The sequence below is a fragment of the Muscardinus avellanarius genome (assembly GCF_963383645.1).
Source record: "Muscardinus avellanarius genome assembly, chromosome: 16".
NCBI lineage: Eukaryota > Metazoa > Chordata > Mammalia > Rodentia > Gliridae > Muscardinus > Muscardinus avellanarius.
Genome location: NC_137802.1, coordinates 54,080,107 through 54,101,362, shown reverse-complemented (window position 1 = coordinate 54,101,362; position 21,256 = coordinate 54,080,107). Strand labels below are relative to the sequence as shown.

Sequence of the window (21,256 nt, the reverse complement as noted above, 5' to 3'; positions counted from 1 at the left end):
TTCAAAATAAAAAATGTTGTAGCTCAGTATCTGGGTTCCATCCCGGTGACTGGAGGCAGGAGGGCGAGGGGTCCAGGAGGCAGGTCCTAGAGGGGGCAGCCAGCAGCACACCTTGTGAGCACAGCTTGAACTTTGGTCTTGAGGCTAAATGGTGGGGTGAGCCATTGACTTACCTCAGGAGACCTGCTAATATTTAATTTTTTTGTGTGTGGTACTGGGGGTGGAACTCAGGGGCTCTTCTACCTGGGGATATACTCCCAGACCTTTTTTATATTTTATTTGTAAACAGGGTCTCACTAAGTTGCTGAGAGCCTCACTAAGTAGCTGAGGCTGGCTTTGAACCTGTGCGATCCGCCTGTCTCGGCCTCCCAAGCGCTGGGATTACAGGCGTGCGCCACCACGCCTGGCTCCAATATTTAATTTTACTCAGAGGGGTAAGTGGTAAATTCTAAAATAAATAAATAAATAAGTAATTTGACATCCATGCCTGGCCAGTTCCAGGACAGGTTTCTAGATGGGCAACTGTGAACATTTAAGAAAAGATTAAGCCGTGATTATTGGAGACCAGCCAAATCCCCTCCACCCTTCCTATTACAAGCGAATGGCCCCAGACGACTTATCTGGATCCAGCAGAGAGGTTGGCATCGGTCCTTCTAGACAAGCCAGAAATGTGAGCTGGATCATAGAGACCTGGGTTTGGAGCTGAAGAGTTCTGATAAGGCCAAAGGAGATCTTCACGGGATGCTCTAAGGCTCCATTGTGGCCCTGGCTGCCTGGCACTGTAGTAGGCTCGCTGAATGAGGCAGGGTAACCCACTTCCACCCTGCAGATGGCTCCTGGCGGGCGGTGCTCGTGGGGAGCGCTAATACAATGGGTGACTGAAGCAGATTCCAGGCAGCCTTGACAGATTGTGAAGTTGGGTTGAAACCAACAAGATGAAATTCACCAAGGATGAATGCTAAATCCTGTGCTTAGGTTCCAAAAAATTGGTTACATAAGAATAAGGCTGGGGATCTGGTTAGATGGAAATTTCTGTGGAAAGTGAAAGAGCCAGGTGAGGTGCCGCACGCCTGTAATACCAGGGACTGGGGAGGCCGGAGCAGGAGGATGGCAAATTTCAGGCCAGCCTCAGCAGTCTGGCAAGACCCTGTTTCAAAAATAAAGTAAAAGGGGTTGAGGATGCATGCAGCTCAGCTGTGGCGCAGCCCTGGGCTCCAGCCTTAGCGTGTACAGTGTGGATGCAACCAATGGACCTAATTCAGAAGGCAGTCCGCCATCCTCTGGGGAGGACGCCCTAGGCGCCCAGTCCCCGCCAGAGCACCACATTGTGCTAAAGAGGCGGCCAGCCAGAGAGGCTCAGAGAGGGCTACGGTGCCAGTGAGATGAGGATTCGACCAAGCGGAACAGAAGCTGAGTGATGGGGACTGATGGGGAAGGACAGGAAGCCCGGTGGGACGAGCCTTCAGATGTGGGGTTTGACGGCGGAGGGAGAGGGAAAGAGCCAGTCTGTCAGCAGTGAAGCCAGAAGCAGTAGGACCAACAGATGATTCTCCGTGGGAGAGAAAAGCTGATGGTACTTCTGGAAGAACTTCCTAGCCACGATGACTGCTCCCAAATGGGTCCAGCTATACCTTCAGCCCGATTTTTTAAATTTTGAAACTGGATCTTGTTAGGTTTATGAGTGTCACTATTTGCTGAAGCTGTCCTCAAATCCACAATCCTCCTGTCTCAGCCTCCCAAGTACTGGGGATTACACGCACGTGCTACCATGCCTGGCTAACAGAGGGTCATTCTACCTCTGAACCACACCTCCAGCCCTTCTATCTATCTATTTAGTTGGTTGGTTGTTCTGCTAGCTTGCTGAGGCTGCCCTGTAATCTACTATCCTTCTGTCTCAGCCTCTCAAGTAACCGGGCTTACAAGCATACGCCGCCACTTCCTGCTTTTTTTTTTTTTTTTTGGTACTAGACATAGAACCCCAGGCATATTCAACCTCTAAGCTATGCCCCCCAACCCTTTTTACTTTTAAAGTTTTGAAACAGAGTCTTGCTAAGTTGCTGAGGCTGTCCTTGAACCTGCAATCCTCCTGTCTGAGCCTTCCAAGTACTGACTTGTGCTAGACCTTCCACGTCATTATTTCATTTAATCCTTAGAAGAACCCTATCAGGTAGAGAGCATTACAGTTCCCGTGGTAAAAGGATGACTGCGGACTCCAAGGCCGAGTAAGGTGCAGGTGGCTTAATAAGGGGCGGAGGCCGGCGGCGCCCCCAGTTCTGACTCCCTCCGAAGTTGTGGAGGTGTAAACGCAGCTCCCTAACCCCGCCTTGGCGTCCGTGCAGAGACGGGGCAGTTGAGCCGGGAGCTCTTTGCGAGTCCGCAGTACAGGCCCCCGATCCTGCTTCGATTCCGGGGGCTCTGGAAGCCCGTCGCGGGCGCGGGGCCTCGCCGCCCCTCCTGCGGCTGGGCGGGTGGGCCGGGCGCGGAGGCCGGCGAGGGGCGGCGCTGCACCGCGCGGGCGCCGCCTGCAGGGGGCGCTGCCGCGGCTCGGGCGGAGACAATCGCGCGGAGCGGGCGCCGCAGCCGGAGCGGGAGCCGAGCGGCGGGCGCGGAGCCGGGCCGAGCCGGCGGCCGGGCCGGGCCGGGGGGCGATGGTCCGCTAGGGCCGGGCCGAGCCCGCGATGCCGCCGCCAAGCGGCCCCGGCGTCCTCGCGCGGCTGCTGCCGCTGCTGGGGCTGCTGCTCGGCGGCGCCTCCCGGGCGCCCGGCAAGTCGCCGCCGGAGCCCCCCAGCCCGCAGGGTGAGTCTCGGCCGGGCGGGGCGCGATCGCCGCCGGCGCCCCCGCCAGGCCCCGCAGCCCCCGCGCGCCGCCGGGAAGTGGGTGCATTCTGCCCCCTGGGGTGGGGCGGGGGAGCCGGGGGACCTGGGGTCGGCGCTTGGGCGAGAACGGGGGAGAGGCCGTCCGGGTCGGGGGTCTCGGGGAGACACAATGCGGAGGGCGGGGGTCCCCAGGCTCGGCGCCGCCTCCCCCCGACTTGTTTTTCTCCTCCCGGTCCGCGAGGCGCTGCTGCCTGAGCCATTGTCTGCCGAGCACACCCGCCCTCGGCGGCCCGGGGGCGCCGGCTCCGCAGCCCCCGCGGGGCCCCGGCTCCCGAGCCCCGGTGGGTGGGGTGCGGGCATCGGCTGCCACCCCGGGCCGGACGGGGGCTGGGCGCCCGGAGCTGGGCTGGGGGAGGGGCGGGGGAGTGGGTGAGGCTGGGGGCGGGATTGACTGCTCAGACGCGGTTCCTAGCGCAGGAGCCTGACAGCTTCCAGCCAGCCCCCCAGGTTTAGAATTTGGGGTGCACCAGATAAGCACTGATCAGCCCATGATGGAGGAGGGCGGCAGCTGGGGGCCTGAGAAAAGGGGTACCTTGTGATTCCCAGCTCAAGGCGCACGGCAGGGCTGTGGTCGTGGAGACAAACTGGGCTGGCTGGCTGGCTGGCGGCGGGCACTGCCCGCTGGAAGGGCAGGCGCCTGGGTCCCCGTCCAGCCGGCCTCCTGCCATTCCCGTCCCCTTCCAGCTCCCAGACCACCCCTCTCCTCCCCTCCCCTCCCCAGGGGAGGAGACCCTCCCAGCGCCTCCCTCGGCCCAGGTGGGTGTGTGAGATGGGGGTGGGGCCGGCTCCTGCAGCGCAGAACCTGGCCGGGCCTGCACCTCCGCGCCTGGGCGCTCGGGCCTCCGCCGCTCCAGTCCGGCGCCCACCGCCCACCGCCCACCGCCCAGCCTCCTGCGCCACAGCCCGCGACTGCTCACCCCTGGCCGGCGTGTGGGCCCCAGCCCTGCCTCAGACTGCTCCACTCCTCACCCCCGCCCGCCGAGGAGCTGGCAGGAAAGGCAGGGTGGGGGTCTGGTTGAGGGAAGTGGGGTCCGGATGACGAGAGGAGGTCGGATTTCCTCCCGGAGTGAGGCAGGGCTGAAGCCCGGAGGCACGTACTGTATGGGAGAAATGTCAGGCTTTGAGGAATGGAGAAGGACCCTCCTCTGCCTCAGTCTCCCCGGCGCTCCCAAAGAGAAGAGGCTTCGCCAGGTAGGAAGAGGCCTTAGTTTGTCAGGAAGCCCCTCGTCAGGGCATTGCACCCCAGGCGAAGGGCCCAGGGACTTGGTTGGAATGGAGCCAGGAGGGGGCGCCGGCGGCTGGCCGGGAGCCCAGGTTGAAGGAAGGGGGAGGGGGTGTGCTTGCACCTGCCCCCCCCCACAGTCTCCCTCAGGCCCTACCTGCCCACCCCGATCTGTGTCCCTGTTCCCCGCCCCCACCCTTAAGCCCATGGCATCTCTTCCCCCAGTGACCATATTCACACTCCGGGTCCCCTCTCCCCAGCTGCTCTTTCCAGCTGTTCCTCGCCTGGGTCAGGCTGGAGTAGCCAGGCCCTTCTGGCTTCTCAGAATTCCTGCTGGGTGTGTTGGGGGGCAGAGCCCTGCCCCACCCTCAGGGTTAGATTCTGGGAGCAGCTGGATGGGATGCCCCCACAGGGCACCGGCCCTGGACTGGAAGCCTGAGAGAGGACACCTGTCACTGTTGAGTATCCTGAACTCTGTGGCTCCCAGCCTCCCCAGCCTGCGGCTCTCAGCCAGCCTCCCAGTCTGTACCTGGATTCCTTAGAGTCCAGCACCCAGCCCACTCCCCACCTGCCCCAGGCTGAGGCCCCACCTTCCCAGCCTCCACACTCATTATCAGCAGCAGAGCAGGGGTGCAGTGTGCAGGAAGGGGCCGCCCTGAGTGGGGAGTGGGATGGGCTGTAGATCCCAGAAGCTGCCTGGGGACGCCATGGGAACAACACAAGGCCCCATGGCCCCAAGCCAGCTCAGGACACCCGCAGGCCAGCCTGGACTGACCGTCACTGGCAGAGGCAGCCTCAGGAACCAGAGGCTGGGCTTCCCTTCCCAGTCCGCTGCACACCAGTTTCCCTGGGGCCTGGGTGGGCTCTCGGGATTGCCTTCCCCTGGCCAGGGCCCCAGCTCCCAGCCAGATCTCCTGGGAGGAATGAGGGCGTTGCCATGGTGACTGGCTGTCACTGACCAGCTCTAGCTGTGAGGGGGCGGGGCCAGGAGATACTTGCTTGGGCTCAGGGGTTCAGGTGTGTCCCTAAATCTGAAGGCAAAGGCTTGTGCAGAAGATGCCGGAAAGCGAACGCGCGATGGGAACGGCTGGCTCTTTAGTGTCCCCTTCTTAATTTTTTTCTTGAGAACCCAAATTCAGACGCAGCCTCCCTTCCACCTGCTGAGTCTAGACTCCTTCCCTCCTCACCTGCAGAACCTTTGTCTCCCCTGTACTCGTCCTTTCTCAGCCCTACCTTTCCTCTCCTCCTGGCAGACACTGGTCTCCTGGAGGCAAAATGGCTAAGAATTTAAAATATCCTAAGGGCGACTGCCAGATTTGGATCCAGATCTCTCAGCTGTAGTGCAAGTATCTAAACTCTCTGAGCCTCGGTTTCTTTGTCTGTAAAATGGGCTAAGGGCATATTTTATCAAATCGAATACATCACTGAGTATAAGATGCACCATTATTTCATGCACCGGTAAGAACGGGAAAAAATGCTGTCGAATGTAATTATGACATCAGCAATTCTAGACTTAGCCTGAGTTCAGAAATGTTAAAATGTCAAAGTGTGCAGGAGTTAGACTTGATGAGAGCTGGTAACGGCACCACCTACCTCTCAGGCTGCTGTGAGGCCTGATGAGCACTCGATACCTGCTGGATCTGGCTTGGGGGTGTGGCCCTGTGGTAGATCTCTTGCCTAGATCTACCTGAAGCCCTGGATTTGACCCCCAGCAATGCAAAAATAAATGAATACTAGCCGGGTGTGGTGGCACCTGTCTGTAATCTCAGGCTGAGACAGGAGGATCGCAGGTGGAAGGACAGCCTCAGCTACTTAGCAGGACCCTGTGTCAAAATAAAAAATAAAATGGCTGGGGGTAGCCGGGTGTGGTGGCCCACGCTTGCAATCCCAGTACATGGGAGGCTGAGAGAAGAATAGCAGGCTTGTGGATAGCCTCAGCTGCTTAGTGAGGTGCTCTGCATCTTAGTGAGACCTTGTTTCAAAATAAAAATCCTAGGGCTAGGGGTATAGCTTGGAGGTAGAATGCCCCTGGGTTCCATCCCCAGTACTGCAGAAAAAGGGGACCTGGGCGTGTAGCTCACAGGTAGAATGCCTCTAGGTTCAATCCCCAGTGCCACACACACAATAAACACCAGTTCTTATTAGAATGCCTGCTGTGGCATCAGCCCCAAAGCCTCTCCCAGCCAACAGCCCCCTGGCCCCTCCCTTTGGGCTCCCCGAGTTCTCAGCCTCCCTCCCCTCCCTTCTCTCGCCCCATCTTGCCCACAGAGATCCTGATCAAGGTACAGGTGTATGTGAGCGGGGAGCTGGTGCCCCTGGCCCGAGCCTCGGTGGACGTGTTTGGGAACCGGACCCTGCTGGCCACCGGCACCACAGACTCAGAGGGCGTGGCCACCCTGCCCCTCAGCTACCGCTTGGGCACCTGGGTGCTGGTCGCTGCTGCCCGTCCCGGCTTTCTCACCAACTCCGTGCCCTGGCGTGTTGACAAGCTGCCCTGTGAGTGCAGGGGCAGGTGGAAGGGGGACAGCTGACCCTCCATCAGCCCCTTCCCAAAATAGCCCTTGGGGGCGGCGGGGCAGGCTTTCCAGCAGCTGCTCCTACGGGCTGGGGTATGCAGAGGGGGCTGAGGGAGGGTGAAGCCATGGGGATTCAGATGCAGGGGCGTGTGGCGAGGTGCTTTTTCTGGAGTTGACAGGCTCCCCCTCTTGCAGTATATGCGTCCGTCAGCCTCTACCTGCTCCCTGAGCGGCCAGCCACCCTCATCCTCTATGAGGACCTTGTGCACATCCTGCTAGGCTCTCCAGGTAAGCCACCGCCGCCTCCCATGCCCACCCCTCTTCCCTCCCCCTGGCCCGGTGCAGGGACCTCTGATCCTTCAGGTATTAGCTGGATGCCCTTGGGCAAGTCACATAGCCATGCTCTATTCACGTGTAAGATGTGGAAGGACAGTGTCTACATGAAATTGAGGTAAGGATTAAATAACATTAAGTGTGCTAAAATACGGAAGGTATTCAATAAATGTATCTAGTTTATTGGGGCTTTTTGTGGTTTCTAGTGTCTATCCGTTCCTACTTCCCTGCCACCTCGACCTTCAGCAGACCTACACATATCTGTGCCTGGCTCCGTTCAGAGGCCGTGAGAGTCCTTCCCCGGGTACTGAACACCTGTCGAATGCAAGGCCTGGAGCCTCAGTCTCGCTTAGCTAATCCTCACCTCAGGCCCTGCCCTGTGCCAGGCCTGGTGGCCGGTGCTGGGGCGCAGTGGTAGGAAAGAGCGGACTCTGCCTTGCAGAATCCCAGACAGGCAGGGAGACAGATAGACATCATCGAAAATGCTGGGATAGTCACAATGCAGGCAGGACGGCAAGAAGAGGCGCTGATTTCCGAGTCCAGATGCCCCTACCTGCAGCGGAGCACTCGGTGGAGGGAGCAGGGGACCCTGTGGGCTCAGAGGCAGAAAGCACACAGAGGCACCTGTGCTGGAGGGAGGCGCGGGAGGCAGCAGGCACTGGGGCAGAGGGGACAGTGCGGGCTTGGGAGCATTCTGGGCCGGCCGTGCATGGGGAGGCGCATCCGGCTGACCCTAGAGAGCCACGGTGGCTTTTGGAGTTGGAGAAACTCTGTCCCCAGTTAACACGCTCAGTCTCTTCCTCACTCTGGTTCTGCACCAGAGGCTTCGAAATGCCCCTGGAGGATTCCAAAATGCCAAACGGCCCTTGGTTGTCCCGAGCTTGCCGGGCCGCTGCCTCAAGCCTCCGGGCCTCCGGGAAGAGGCCATTCGGGTCTTTCCTGGTTGAGCCTCCCCCGTCCTGCAGGACTCCACAGGCCCTTCAACAGCCAGGCAGGAGGGAGCGGGTGAGAGGAAGGGCCCTGGCGCCAGCAGCGGGGCCTCAGTCAGGCTCCGGGAGGGTGACCAAGGGCATCACACTGAACTGCTGCCTCCGTTTCTGTATCTATCAAATGGAGTTGATAATAAAGACACTCGCCTCAGAGGCTGTTACGCTGATTACAAGGGTCACTGTAGGTAACCGGCTTAGAACAGTGCCCAGCATATTTTAAGGCTTAATAAATGCTACCTATGACCATTCAGTATTAGAATTTTGTTTATATCTTCTCTGTCCCACCACAACACACCACATACATACATACATACATACACACACACACACACACACACACACACACACACACACACACACTGAACTAATGCAGTATCCCTTCTCTATTTTTTTCCAGCCCTATTTTTTTTATTCTTTATTTTGAAACAGGGGCTCACTGAGTTGCAAAGTGCCTACGTAGCTGAGGCTGTCTGCAAAGCACAATCCTCCTGTCTCAGCCTTTCAAATGCTGAGCCACCACTATCAGCTCTCTTTTTTTTTTTTTTTTTTTTTTTTTTTGCGGGTCTGGGAATGGAACCCAGGGGCATTCGACCTCCAAGCCACACACCCCGCCCTATTTTTTATTCTTTATTTTGAAACAGGGTCTCACTGAGTTGTGGAGGGCCTCACTAAGTAGCTGAGGCTGTCTGCGAACCACGATTCTCCTGTCTCCGCCTCCCAAATGCTGGGATTACAAGTGTGCACCACCACTCCTGGCTTTATCTATTTTGAAAAAAAAAAAAAATTCAGGCCAGGCATGTCTGTAATTCCAGTACTTGTGAGGCTGAGACAGGATTTCAGGTTTGCATCCAGCCTCAACAATTTAGTGAGGCCCTCTGAAACATAGACCCTATTTCAAACTAAAAAATGAAATAGGGCTGGGAGTGTAGCTCAGAAGTAGAATGCCCCTGGTTTAGTCTCCAGTAGCCACCTCCCCACATACACACTTCAGCTGGCTGTGGTGGTTCACCGCTAATCCAAGTACTGGAAGGCTGAGGCAGGAAGATTATAGGTTTGAGGCCAGCCTCAGCAACTGTCACAAATTTTAAAAAATAGCTGGGCGTGGTGGTGCACGCTTGTAATCCCCGAGCTTGCGAGGTTGAGACAGGAGGATTGCGCAGGTTCAAAGCCAGCCTCGCTGGCTTAAGAGACCCAGTTTCCAAATGAAAATATAAAATAGGTCTGGGAGTGTAGCCTGGAGGTAGAAGGGCTTCCAGGAACCCCAGTACCACATACACAAACAAATAAAATAAAATAGGACTAGAAGTGTAGCTTGCAGGTGTTGAATCCCCACTATCCTTCCCCCACAAATCATTAAATTCTTAAAAATTAAAAATAAGAACTGGATGTGGTGACACATGCTTGTAATCCCAGCATTCAGGAGGCTGAGACAGGAGGATCATGGTTTGTGGACAGCCTCAGCTACTTAGGCACCGTGCAACTCAGTGAGACCGTTTTTTTCTCTTTTGGGGGGCGGGGGTCTGGGGTTGGAACCCAGAGGCATTTGACCTCCGATACACCCCTGCCCTATTTTATTCTTTTATTTTGAAACCGGGTCTCACTGAGTTGCAGAGGGCCTCACTAAGTAGCTGAGGCTGTCCGCGAACCGCGATCCTCCGGTCACAGCCTCCCGGATGCTGGGATTACAAGCATGAACCACCACACCCGTCTGAGACCCTGTTTTAAAATAAAGAATAAAAAATAGGGCTGGGGGTGTAGCTCGGAGGTCGAATGCCCCTGGGTTCCTCCCCAGTACCACAAATTAAATAAATAAATAAATGCCCTGAGTGGTGGCACATGCCTGTAGTACCACTAGTTGGTAGGCTGAGACAGAAGGATTGCAGGTTTAAGGCCAGCTTCAACAACTTAGTGAGACCCTGTTTCCAAATAAAAAATAAAAAAGAGGTTGGGGTATAGCTTGGAGATAGAATACCTCTGGGTTCAATTTCCAGTACTTCCCTATATAAATAAATAAATAAATAAATAAATAAATAAATAAATGCTGTGTATAATGGGCAACACATGGCCAGAACCTTTCCAATGGTAGCAGAAAAAGGAGCGCACCACACTGGACCATGAACTCCAAGGCGAGGGGGGCTCTTCCCAGGACCTGCCTCAGTGCCTGCCACACGGGAGACACTGCTGTTGAGGACCGCACCTCATCAGGGTATAGGTTTCTAAGGAGGAAGTGTCTGGGGGGAGCTAGTAGCTTCCTGAGGGCTATGGTTGGAACTGGAGGTTCAGGTCCACATTCCTGCCCGGTTCTCTCCACATCGGTGCCCTCCTGGCCTGACCCCACACCCCTGAGCCCCGGTCCCTGGCCAGGCCACTGCAGCCTCTCTCTCCACCAGGTGCCCGTTCCCAGCCCTGGGTGCAGTTCCAGCGCCGGGCTGCCCGCCTGCCCATCAGCTCCACCTACAGCCAGCTCTGGGCCTCGCTCACACCTGCCAGCACCCAGCAGGAAATGCGGGCGTTCCCTGCCTTCCTGGGCACCGAGGCCTCCGGCTCAGGTATGCGGGCGCCTGAGAAGGAAGGGGACCCCTCCGCCTCACGATTTAGCCCTCAGCCCTGTGTCCTCTACCCTCAGGCAATGGCTCCTGGCTGGAGCTGATGCCCCTGGCTGCGGTGAGTGTGCACCTGCTCACAGGCAACGGGACGGAGGTGCCGCTCTCAGGCCCCATCCACCTGTCCCTGCCAGTGCCCTCCGAGCCGCGCGCCCTCGCTGTGGGCACCAGCATCCCAGCCTGGAGGTTCGACCCCAAGAGCGGTGAGTGCGACGGGGCTTTGCATGGGCTGGGGTTTAGGGAAGGAAAGGACTCGGGTGGGGGAGGGGGAGGGACATGGGGTCTGATGAAGCCCCTGCCTCTCCAGGGCTGTGGGTGCGCAATGGCACCGGTGTGATCCGGAAGGAAGGCCGGCAGCTCTACTGGACCTTTGTCTCCCCCCAGCTGGGGTACTGGGTGGCTGCCATGGCCTCCCCCACCTCTGGTGAGAGTGACTGTCAGCAACCAGGGGGCAGAGGTGGAAGGGGAGGAGGGAGAGCGGGCCCCCTTGAAAGGCGGGAAGGGCCTCCATACCCGGACACTCAGCTCTCATCTGGCACAGGCTTGGTTACCATCACATCGGGCATCCAGGACATCGGCACCTACCACACCATCTTCCTGCTCACTATCCTGGCGGCCCTGGCCCTGCTGGTGCTCGTCCTGCTGTGTCTGCTCATCTATTACTGCCGGTGAGTGCCTGGGGACCCCGGCGCCACCTCCTCTCGGCCTGCTGAGGCCTGCTCTATTCCTGGTCTTGTGCTGGGCTCTGGGTCCCATGGGTGCATAAAACGATTCTGAAGCTGGGTGTCGTGGCACACAGCTGTCATCCCAGTGCTCGGGAGGCTGAGACAGGAGGATCGTGGGTTTGCGGCCAGCCTCAGCTACTTAGTGAGGCCCTCTGCAACTCAACGAGACCCTGTTTCAAAATTAAAAACAGGGATGGTGTACAGCCCAGTAGAATGCTTCTGGGTTCAATCCCCATTACCACAAAACAAAACACCCCACAATTCTCCAGGTGCCAGGAAAGAACTGCCTGTGCATGCAGAGACCTGAAAGGCTGGTGCCTGGGCTCTGGGTGGGGTGGCGGGACCTGCGGGCACGACTCCTGAGATAATGCGTGTGCGGCTGCTCCTGCATCCGGGGCCACACACCTGGTCGGCTTAGGTGCTCTTCCAGATGTGCAGGCACCTCCCACCATGCCAAGGAGTGCCCCACCCCGGGGGAACCCGGATGGCTGCAGTGCCCACCGGCCTCCCAGGACACCCTGGCCCTTTCCTCACGCCTCCCCCATCTCTCCTGAGTGCCCGAGCATTCTCCCTGGTCCTCCAGCTCTCTGCCCCGCAGCGGGCACTGACAGAGCCCGGGGCGCTGCTCCCGCCCTGGCGTTCTGAGGGTCCCCTTCTCCCTCCTTTCCAGGAGGCGCTGCCTGAAGCCCAGGCAGCAGCACCGCAAGCTGCAGCTCTCCGGGCCCTCTGACGCCAACAAGCGAGACCAGGCCACCTCCATGTCCCAGCTCCACCTCATCTGCGGGGGGCCCCTGGAGCCGGCCTCGGCGGGAGACCCCGAGGCCCCGCCGCCAGGGCCCCTGCACTCGGCCTTCTCCAGCTCCCGGGACCTGGCCTCCTCCCGGGACGACTTCTTCCGCGCCAAGCCGCGCGCCGCCGGCCGCCCGGCCGCCGAGCCCCCGGGCGCCCGCGGGGCCGAGGGCGCGGGGCTCAAGGGCGCGCGCTCCGTCGAGGGGCCCGGCGGGCTGGAGCCCGGCCCCGAGGAGTACCGGCGGGGCGCGGCGGGGGGCGCCGCCTTCCTGCACGAGCCGCCCTCGCCGCCGCCGCCCTTCGACCACTACCTGGGCCACAAGGCGGCGGCCGAGGGCAAGCCCCCCGACTTCCTGCTGTCGCAGTCGGTGGACCAGCTGGCGCGGCCGCCGTCGCTCGGCCCGGCCGGGCAGCTCATCCTGTGCGGCTCCATCGACCACCTCAAGGACAGCGTGTACCGCAACGTCATGCCCACGCTGGTGATCCCCGCGCACTACGTGCGGCTGGGCGGCGAGGCGGGCGCCGCGGGGCCGGGCGACGAGCCCGCCGCGCCCGAGGGCCCGGCCGCCGGGCCGCCGCGCGCCTTCCCGCAGCCCGAGCCGCCGCGGCCGCTGCTGCAGGGCCACGGCCACGCGGGCGCGGGCGGCGAGGCGGGCGGCGAGGCCTGGGGCGCGCGCGCCGCGCCGGTCAGCGGCTCGGTCACCATCCCCGTGCTGTTCAACGAGTCCACCATGGCGCAGCTCAACGGGGAGCTGCAGGCGCTGACCGAGAAGAAGCTGCTGGAGCTGGGCGTGAAGCCGCACCCGCGCGCCTGGTTCGTGTCCCTGGACGGCCGCTCCAACTCCCAGGTGCGCCACTCCTACATCGACCTGCAGGCGGCGGCGGCGGCGGCGGCCGCAGCACCGACGCCAGCCTGGACTCGGGCGTGGACGTGCACGAGGCGCGGCCCGCGCGCCGCCGGCCGCCGCGCGAGGAGCGGGAGCGCGCGCCGCCCGCGCCCCCGCCGCCCGCGCCCCCGCGCCTGGCGCTCGGCGAGGACACGGAGCCCAGCAGCAGCGAGAGCCGCACGGGGCTCTGCTCGCCCGAGGACAACTCGCTGACGCCGCTGCTGGACGAGGTGGCGGCGCCCGAGGCCCGGGCGGCCACGGTGCCGCGGGGCCGGGGCCGCAGCCGCGGGGACAGCTCCCGCAGCAGCGCCAGCGAGCTGCGGCGCGACTCGCTCACCAGCCCCGAGGACGAGCTGGGCGCCGAGGCGGGCGACGAGGCGGGCGACAAGAAGAGCCCCTGGCAGCGGCGGGAGGAGCGGCCGCTGATGGTGTTCAACGTCAAGTAGCGCCGCCCCGGGCGGGAAGGGGTCGGCGCCGGGCCGGGTCTCGGGAAGGGCCCCGGGCTCTGCCTCCGAGCGAGCGAGCGAGCGAGCGAGCGGAGGGAGGTGGGGGGGCCTGGCCCCGGGAGGCGCCGGGCGAGGGCTGGGGAGCAGTGCCCGCGTAAACGTGGCTGTACATAGAAGGCTCTGTCGCGGGACAGCAGAGGGGCCGCCCGGCCGGGCTGCTAGTGTGAGGGCTGGGAAGGGAGGGGCATTCTCTGCGGACCCCTGGGAGGGGAGGGGGTGCTGCTTGCTGACTAGCCTCCGGGCTGCGATGTCACAGGGCTGGTGGCTGGGACAGCTCTGGGGACGAGGGGGTCATGTGACGGGGCGTTGTGGGCAACAGCAAACATAAAACTGGTGAGGTGAATGCCCTGTGTGTCCTTCTGTGGGGTCTGGGGGTGTTGGCACTGGACAAGGACCCTGGCTCAGGGGTGCCCTGCGGAGGGCAGGTGGGGTGTGTGTGTGTGCGTGTGTGTGTCAAATCAGACACTGTTAAGAAAGTGTACAAACTTTATTGGAGTGGGCACATACACACGCGCGCACACACACACACACAAGTGCACACACACCTGTGGAGAGGGGAGAGCACCTGGCCACAGGGTCCACAGAAATAGGGGGAGGGGATGGCAGCTTACCACCTGCCTGGGCCACAGCCCCCTTTTGATAGGGAAGGCCCTGAGGCCCCACCGCCCATGGGGACCAGGAGACTCGGAATCGGGGAGCTGAGGGGGAATACGGAGGGAAGAGGTGCTGGGAGGCCGAGCGGGGTCTCCTCAGAGCAGCTGTCTTGGAGCTGGGCCCCTCAGGGGGAGGTCCCAGCGCAGGATACCCCTGCGCAAACACTTGGTTCCCTTGGCCCCACAGCGGAAGCCAAGAGGACAACAGTGGCGCCCATCTGCACAGCAGACACCCTGGATGATCAGAGATGGGCGAGAGAGTTGGACAGAGCAGGACCTGGCCCAGGCCCGCACCCAACCCCGGGGCGGGTGGGGGTGGCACTCACCTGGGGATAGGGACAGCAGGCCCAGCCGCCTCGCCTGTCTTGGCAGCAGGTCTGGTTATCGTGGCAGAAGCGCCTCCCCCCGCACTCCACATCCTTGGCACCCGCGTTGGGGCCGAGGGCCAGGCGGGCAGCAGGGTGGGCAGAGTCCGCCTCCTTCTCACAGGACCGGGCCTTCACGTTGCAGGTGTACCCGGTCGGGCAGCAGTGCTGCCGGTCCTCACAGCACACGGCCTGGGGGTGACAGTGGTACCGTGCTCACGTCCCCCACCAGACTCAGCCCCTTCGTCCCAGGGCAGGCGGGCGGGCAGGCGGGCACTCACATGGGGCAGCTGGCAGCAGGCCCAGCCCCCACCCAGGCTTGGGCAGCAGGTCTGCCCCACCGGACAGCTGGTGTGCTGATCACAGCCGATGTCTCTGGAGTGGGGGGGCACCTTCTCCAGTCCAGCCACTATCTTGTTCCCCCTCCGACACTGCCCGTCGCCGGTACATGTGAAGCCCCGGGGGCAGCACTGCGCGTGGTCTGAGCAGCAGACGGCCTGGCAGGTGGACGGAAGAGGGCGTTCTTATGGAGCAACTACTTTTGCTCCTGGCTCTCCCAGCTGGGGACCAATCAGAGCTGGGTGCCACCATGGGCTAGGGAGAAAGGCAACAGGACTCCAGCTACCACCTGCCCAGGCCACGGTGCTGTGCCCCCCAGAGCTGCCCCTTCCCCACGTACCTCTGGGATAGGACAGCAGCCCCACGCCCCAGAAACAAGTCCGCAGCAAGTACTAGAGGAGGCACAGCTGGTGAAGTTATCACAGGGGACATCCGATGTCTTCAGTGCTGGTGGGTCTGGCAGGCCAATGTAGGCTGGGACCTTCTCCATCCAGGGCACCTGGAGGATCCCCTGCTCACAGGTCCCCTTCTCTGTGTGACACGTAAACCCCGCTGGGCAGCAGTGTACGTGGTCCTCACAGCACACAGCCTAGGGTGGATGGAGAAGGGCCAGTGGGCACGGGGCCTCAGCCGGCAGCCGCCCTGCCCAGCCCAGCCTGCCCACTGCTCCTGGGTACCTGCTTAAAAGGGCAACAGCCCCAGGCCCCTGTCTGGAGGCGGCAGCAGGTAGAGCCGTCCGGGCAGCTCACCTTCAGGTCACACCTCACCTCCTGCACTGTGAGGTGAGCAGAGAAAACACATCCGCAGTAGCACTAGGATTCCCAGACTCCTCCCTTGTGTAGGCTCCACAGGGGAACCAGATGCCACCAGTGTATGCCATCCCATAGCGACCCTAATGCGAGGCCAGTGTGCAGGAAAGGGGGCTGCAGCTGAACGCTCCCTCCATGCAGCCATCAGCACCCACCCCACGTCCATTACCGGAACAGCCCTCTTCACCGCGCAGGTGGCATGGGGTCTGTGGTCAGCGTCCGGTACCTGTGCGCGCCGGTAGCTTGGTCAGGAGGCCCGTAGCGTTGTCTTTGGAGAGGCATTTGCTCTGGATCAGGTCGCACACGGTATCTTGGGGGCAGCAGTGCAGGTGGTCGGAGCAGCAGATGGCCTGGGTGGGGGACAAGGGATTCAGCTGCCGGTCAACGCTGCAGTCAGGCTGACGGCTGGCACTGCTCCAATCCCCCACTAGGGGGCGGCACGAGTCCCCAGTCAGCCAGGCTCCCAACCCCAGCCAGGCAGCCCCAGCCCCCCAGAGCCCCTGTAAGTTGGTGTCCAGGCCAGGTGGCTGTGGACACAGACCCAAGCTGGCTCCAGCCCTCACTCACATTGGGCATTGGGCAGCAGCCATACTTCCCAGTGGGCAGCTCACAGCAGGTGGAATCATCAGGGCATTGGGAGCGCGCATCGGGGCAGATGACGGAGTTGGGCAAAGCCACTGGAAGAGGAGCCAGGCATGAGGGGCAGCCAGGGCGGAGCCGAGCATTTTCCCAGCCTGGAGGCAGAGGTGACCTCCCTCCACCCCCCACCCGACGCCTTCCCGCCTCCTTACCTGCCCTATTGGACTTTAGTGCAGGGATCTTCTTTGCCAGAGGGAGGAAGCCTGTGTGTGTGATGCAGCGGGTGTGAACCAGGTCACAGGACGCCCCATGGGGACAGCAGTGCACCCTGTCTTCACAGCAAGAAGCCTGCGAAGAGATGGTCCCGAATCCATCTTTGTCCCTTCCCACCCCCTGGTTCTGCCCCTGACACCTTCCACTCTCTCCCATATCCGCAAACCTGTACCTGGGGCATGGGGCAGCATCCCCAGGAGCCATCAAGCATCACGCAGCACGTGGAGGAGTCGGGGCATTCGAACTGGCTACCTGGGCACTGGACCGCACCCAACAGGTTGCTATCTGTGGACAGGATGATCCAGGATTCTACCCACCCGGTTCCGCCACTCAAAGAGTTGTGGCACAAGGGCCTTCAGGCCCAGCTACAAGAGACCTAGGAGTTGGGACTAGGCTTGGCGATCTCCCAATACTCCCTAACCCACCACCCCGACAAGCCTGGGGACATCCACTAAAAGTCTGTTGGCGTTAAAGTGGTCTGTAGCCCTCCCCATCCCACGGTGCCTACAGTCCTGCATTTCCTGCTGCCCCTCAGTCCAGAGCATGGGGCTGCCAAGTACAGAGGTCACACGAATAAGGGCACCAGGGAGAAATCAGGGACACCCGGCTGGCGGGACTCCTGGGCACTTCAGGGCCCCCGTGCTGCCCACCCCCGGCCCTCCACCGGCTCCCCTGCCAACCTGCACTTCGGACGCAAGACTGCCCATCACCGCTGCAGTGGAAGCCCCAGGGGCAGCAGTGCCGGCCATCCGCACAAGACACGGCCTGTGGGACACAGAGAAGCCTGTGTGGGCAGGGCCCTTTACCTGGGGGCGGAGGTGCAGGGAAGGGGCAAAAGCAGCCTTCCGAAAAGCCAGCGGCACCCTCACCTGTGGGAAGGGGCAGCACCTGGAAGTCCCCGAGACCGTGAGGAGGCAGGAGTGGCCAGCAGAGCAGTGGGCATGTGTCTGGCAGGGGCCGCCCAGGCGCCTGCTCAGTGCTGTGGGCCATTTGTCCTGGGAAAAGAGGGGAAGGGATAAATAAACCAGAGGACCAGTCTCTGGCCTCCTTCTCCGGCCAATCCAAGATCACCCTTTGGGAAAACCCAGACTGCCAGCTCTTGCCTGGGTTGAATGGCACTCACCAAAACAGGGTTGCAGCAGCTGTAACTGGCTCCTCCTGGGTCCAGGCAGCAAGCCACAGGGCAGAACTGACCATCTGGGCACCATGTTCCAGCCACCAGCCCTGCCACTAAGGCGACCCAGCTCACTAGGGTCCACATGGCCTACATGAAAAATATGAGGGAGCCATGGCAGCTGGGCGTGGTGACCCATGTCTGTCTGTAATCCCAGTACATGAGAGGCTGAGACCAGAGGATCACAGATTCATGGCCAGCCTCAGCAACTTAGTGAGACCCTGTTTCAAAAAGTTAAAGGCCGGGCGTAGTGGCACACACTTGTAATCCCAGCATTTGGGAGGCTGAGACAGGAGGATCGTGGTTCGTGGACAGCCTCAGCTACTTAGTGAGGCCCTCCACAACTTAGTGAGACCCTGTTCCAAAAATAAAGAATAAGCTGGGCGTGGTGGCCAGCCACGCTGGCTTAAGAGACCCTGTTTCTAAAAAAAAAAAAAAAAAAAAAAGTATAAAATAGGTCTAGGAGTGTAGCCCAGAGGTAGAAGGGCTTCCAGGAACCCCAGTACCACCAAAAAAATAAAAAAAAAAAATAAAGAATAAAATATAGGGCAGGGGTATAGCTCGGAGGTTGATGTCCCTGGGTTCCATCCCAGACTCGCAAAAAAAAAAAAAAAAAAAAAAAAAAAAACCTTAAAGAAAGTTGGGCATGGTGGCTCATGCTTGTAATCCCAGTACTGGGTAGGCTGAGACAGGAGGACTGCATGCAAGTTTAAGCCAGCCTCAGCAACTCAGCAAGGCCCTTGGCAACTTAGTGAGACTCTGTTTCCAAATAAATAAAACTGGGCTGAGAGTGTAGCTCAGAGGTAGAATGCCCCTGGGTTCAATCCCCAGTGCCAAATGCAAAAAAAGTAAAAGTATAAAATAGGCTGGGAGCTCAGGGTAGAAAGCCCCTGGGTAGCATCCCAGTACAGAGAGAGAGAGAGAGAGAGAGAGAGAGAGAGAGAGAGAGAGAGAGAGGGAGGAAGAAGAAGAAGGAGAAGAAGAAGAAGAAGAAGAAGAAGAAGAAGAAGAAGAAGAAGAAGAAGAAGAAGAGGAGGAGGAGGAGGAGGAGGAGGGAGGGGGAGGGAAGGGGAGGGAAGGGGAGGGGAGGGGAGAGGAGGAAAAAGAAAAAGAAAAAGAGCCGGGCATGGTGGTGTATGCCTGTAATCCTAGTACTTGAGAGGCTGAGACAGGAGAATCACAGCTAGCCTCAACAACTTAGTGAAGTTCTCAACAATTATTGAGACCCAGTTTCAAAATAAAATAAATAAGGCTGGGAGTGTAACTCAGAGGTAGAATGCCCCTAGGTTCAATCCCCAATACCACAAAATAAAATAAAATAGGGCTGGGGGGTGAAGCTCAGAGGTAGAATGTCCCTGGGCTCAATCCCCAGTCACACTCACACACACGCACGCACGCACGCACGCACCATGCCATCCTCAATTCTAAGGCACTCATAGTCATACACCTGGCCCAGGCCAAGGTCCAGGCTGTGACTTGCTGAGCTGCACCAACAGCTCCCTGTGCAGGCAGGCAGAAAGGCGTCTTTGCTGAGAGTCAGCTCTCTACATGTGTCTTATGTGTGTGTTACACATACCAGCACATGCATACCACGGACCATGGACACGAGTGTTGGCACGAGCATCCATGTGGGCCTATGCCCCCCACCGGGGTCTAGCATCTGAGTCAGGCTGCCTAGTGTGTATTTGATGTAGGCTCGTGAGAGTCAGGAAGGCGCATGGTGTTTGTGGGTCTAATCTGTGGGGATGTCGTCCCCGCCTCAGGTGTGAGGGGAGAGAACAGAGCTGGGGTATAAAGAGGGAGTCTTCCTCCCAGGAAAATTCTGAGTTCCCCTCTGCAGCCTCCAGATGCCTCCTGGCCTGAGGCTGTGCCCCTGACTGTACCCTGCTAAAGCCTGGGGACTGCCCCAGTGGCCCCATCATATGGGAAACCACATGGTTGAGAAAGTTGTGAAAAAGTTGTGCTCAGCGGGGGCTGGGCTGCCTTCCCAGAGGCCAGCCGTGCCTGGCCCTGAGTGTCCCCTCCCACTCAGGGAAGGGGACACAGAGGCTGGGTCATCCCCAGGAGACAATTGTTCTGAGCCCCCCCACACCACCAGGGCCCTTGTGGACTCCCCAAACACACCACCCCCTACCCTGAGAGCGAAACTCAGCTGCAGATGGCAAGGCCTTGCGTGCTCCTGTGAGTGGCCAGGAGGAACCGAGCCCTGCCAGTCTGGGGCAGTGGTCTCTCACTTCCCTAATACGCCTCTCCCCAGCTCCACCACCGGCTGAGAGATGCTGTCCTGCCAGAGGAGCAAAACCAGCAATGTCCCAAGTCCTAATTATTATTTTCACTTTTCAAAGTAGGAACCTGAAACTCAGAGATGTTAAGTAACATGCCCACAGCATGTATCAAGTCATGGTGCTGGCTCCAGGGCATGTGGGCCCTGGGTTCGCATCACATGTGACACCCTAGACACTGCCCAGGGGAAGGGGGCCTGAGGACCACGCAGAACGAGAGGCACAGAGCATTTTCTAGATAGATGGACCAGGCAGGGCAGAAACAGCTCTCAGGTAGGGCGCCTTGCAGGCACCCCTCTGCAGCTCGGTCCATTCTCCAATCTCAGCAGGCTGTCCCAACGCTCGGCTTCCTGGGGAAGGAGTGCCTGTCGCAGAGGTGAATCTGGCCCCCCGAAGATTGACTTTACTTCCCTTCCTGAGGATACTTCCACCCGACACGCATGCACACGCCCACAGAGCGGAGGCGCAGTTCCTCTGCGCGTTCCCAGGGTGGCCTCTCACCCCCACCTCTCCTGCCAAGACCGCCGGAGCGGACAGGAGCCTCTTCAAGCCCCTACCTACCTCCGTGGTCTTCCACTAGATGGCACTCCCCAACTCCGAGTCAAAAGGGAGAGAAATTTCCCCAGAGGTGTGCCAACCCAGGGGGAAGGATCAGGGAAAAGTGGTGGGGAGAGGCGGAAGTTGCCTCGTCCCACCCCCCATGGAAGGAAGTCAGGCTGTCACAACCCAGACGTTGAGTCACCACTTCCAAGTCCCGCTCCCAGGCCCTCGGAGCTCCAGGGCCAGGGTGGGCGACGCCCCCCACGCCCCACCACTCCGCGCTGCCCCCGGGGACCACCCGCCACCAGCAATGGAAAGAGCGGGCACCTGCCGACAGGGGGTGGAGCTGGCCCAAGGAGGGGGTGCTCCTGCCTCGGGGAAAAGGGTTGCCGCTTCCCGGCATCCTGGGGAGGGTGGCAGCCACCTTCCAATGGGGGTGTCTGCAATGGTTGCTTACGCCCACCAAAACCCCTCCCTCCGGTGCACCAGAAACCCACAAAGGAGTTTCTGTGAACAGGTCTATTCCTGTCTCTGGGCTGAGACTCCAAAGGTGCCCGACTGCGTACCGCCCCGGCCCCGGCCTCGGGTGGGAACGAGCAGCGTCTGCACGGCCGCCCTCCTACCTGCGTCGGGGTCCGCGCTCTCCGGGGAGCAGCCGCTGGTCAGCTCACCCACTACAGCCCCTCCGCGCGATGTCCCGCCCAGCTCAGCTTCCATTGGCCAGGGGTCCCAGATGCCGCACGCCCATTGGTTACTCTTCGACGTAGAGGCGGGGTCATCTTAGAAAGCTGTGTTT

At 60.2% G+C, this 21,256-nt stretch overlaps 2 protein-coding genes across 3 annotated transcripts; one reads left to right on the top strand and one right to left on the bottom strand.

Annotated features, from left to right (window-relative positions):
- Positions 1-2,678: 2,678 nt before the first annotated feature.
- On the top strand, positions 2,679-13,386 carry FAM171A2 (family with sequence similarity 171 member A2; the record flags this gene model as incomplete). Its single annotated transcript, XM_080713151.1, is given in 9 exon segments — positions 2,679-2,796; positions 6,367-6,594; positions 6,810-6,902; positions 10,327-10,485; positions 10,563-10,742; positions 10,847-10,963; positions 11,081-11,207; positions 11,935-12,934; positions 12,937-13,386. Coding segments are annotated over 9 exon segments (2,472 nt in total).
- Positions 13,387-14,195: 809 nt separating this feature from the next.
- Positions 14,196-17,725, bottom strand: GRN (granulin precursor; the record flags this gene model as incomplete). Of its 2 annotated transcripts, none has more annotated exons than XM_080713154.1 (12): positions 14,196-14,333; positions 14,426-14,656; positions 14,746-14,961; positions 15,144-15,392; positions 15,481-15,578; positions 15,839-15,962; positions 16,180-16,289; positions 16,404-16,539; positions 16,637-16,749; positions 17,145-17,229; positions 17,334-17,459; positions 17,588-17,725. In XM_080713154.1, 12 exons carry the CDS (start codon positions 17,723-17,725, stop codon positions 14,196-14,198), a joined length of 1,764 nt encoding a protein of 587 aa, XP_080569280.1. The 2 variants fall into 2 exon arrangements, with proteins under 2 accessions (XP_080569280.1, XP_080569281.1); XM_080713155.1 differs by having other exon boundaries at positions 17,151-17,229.
- Positions 17,726-21,256: the final 3,531 nt, after the last annotated feature.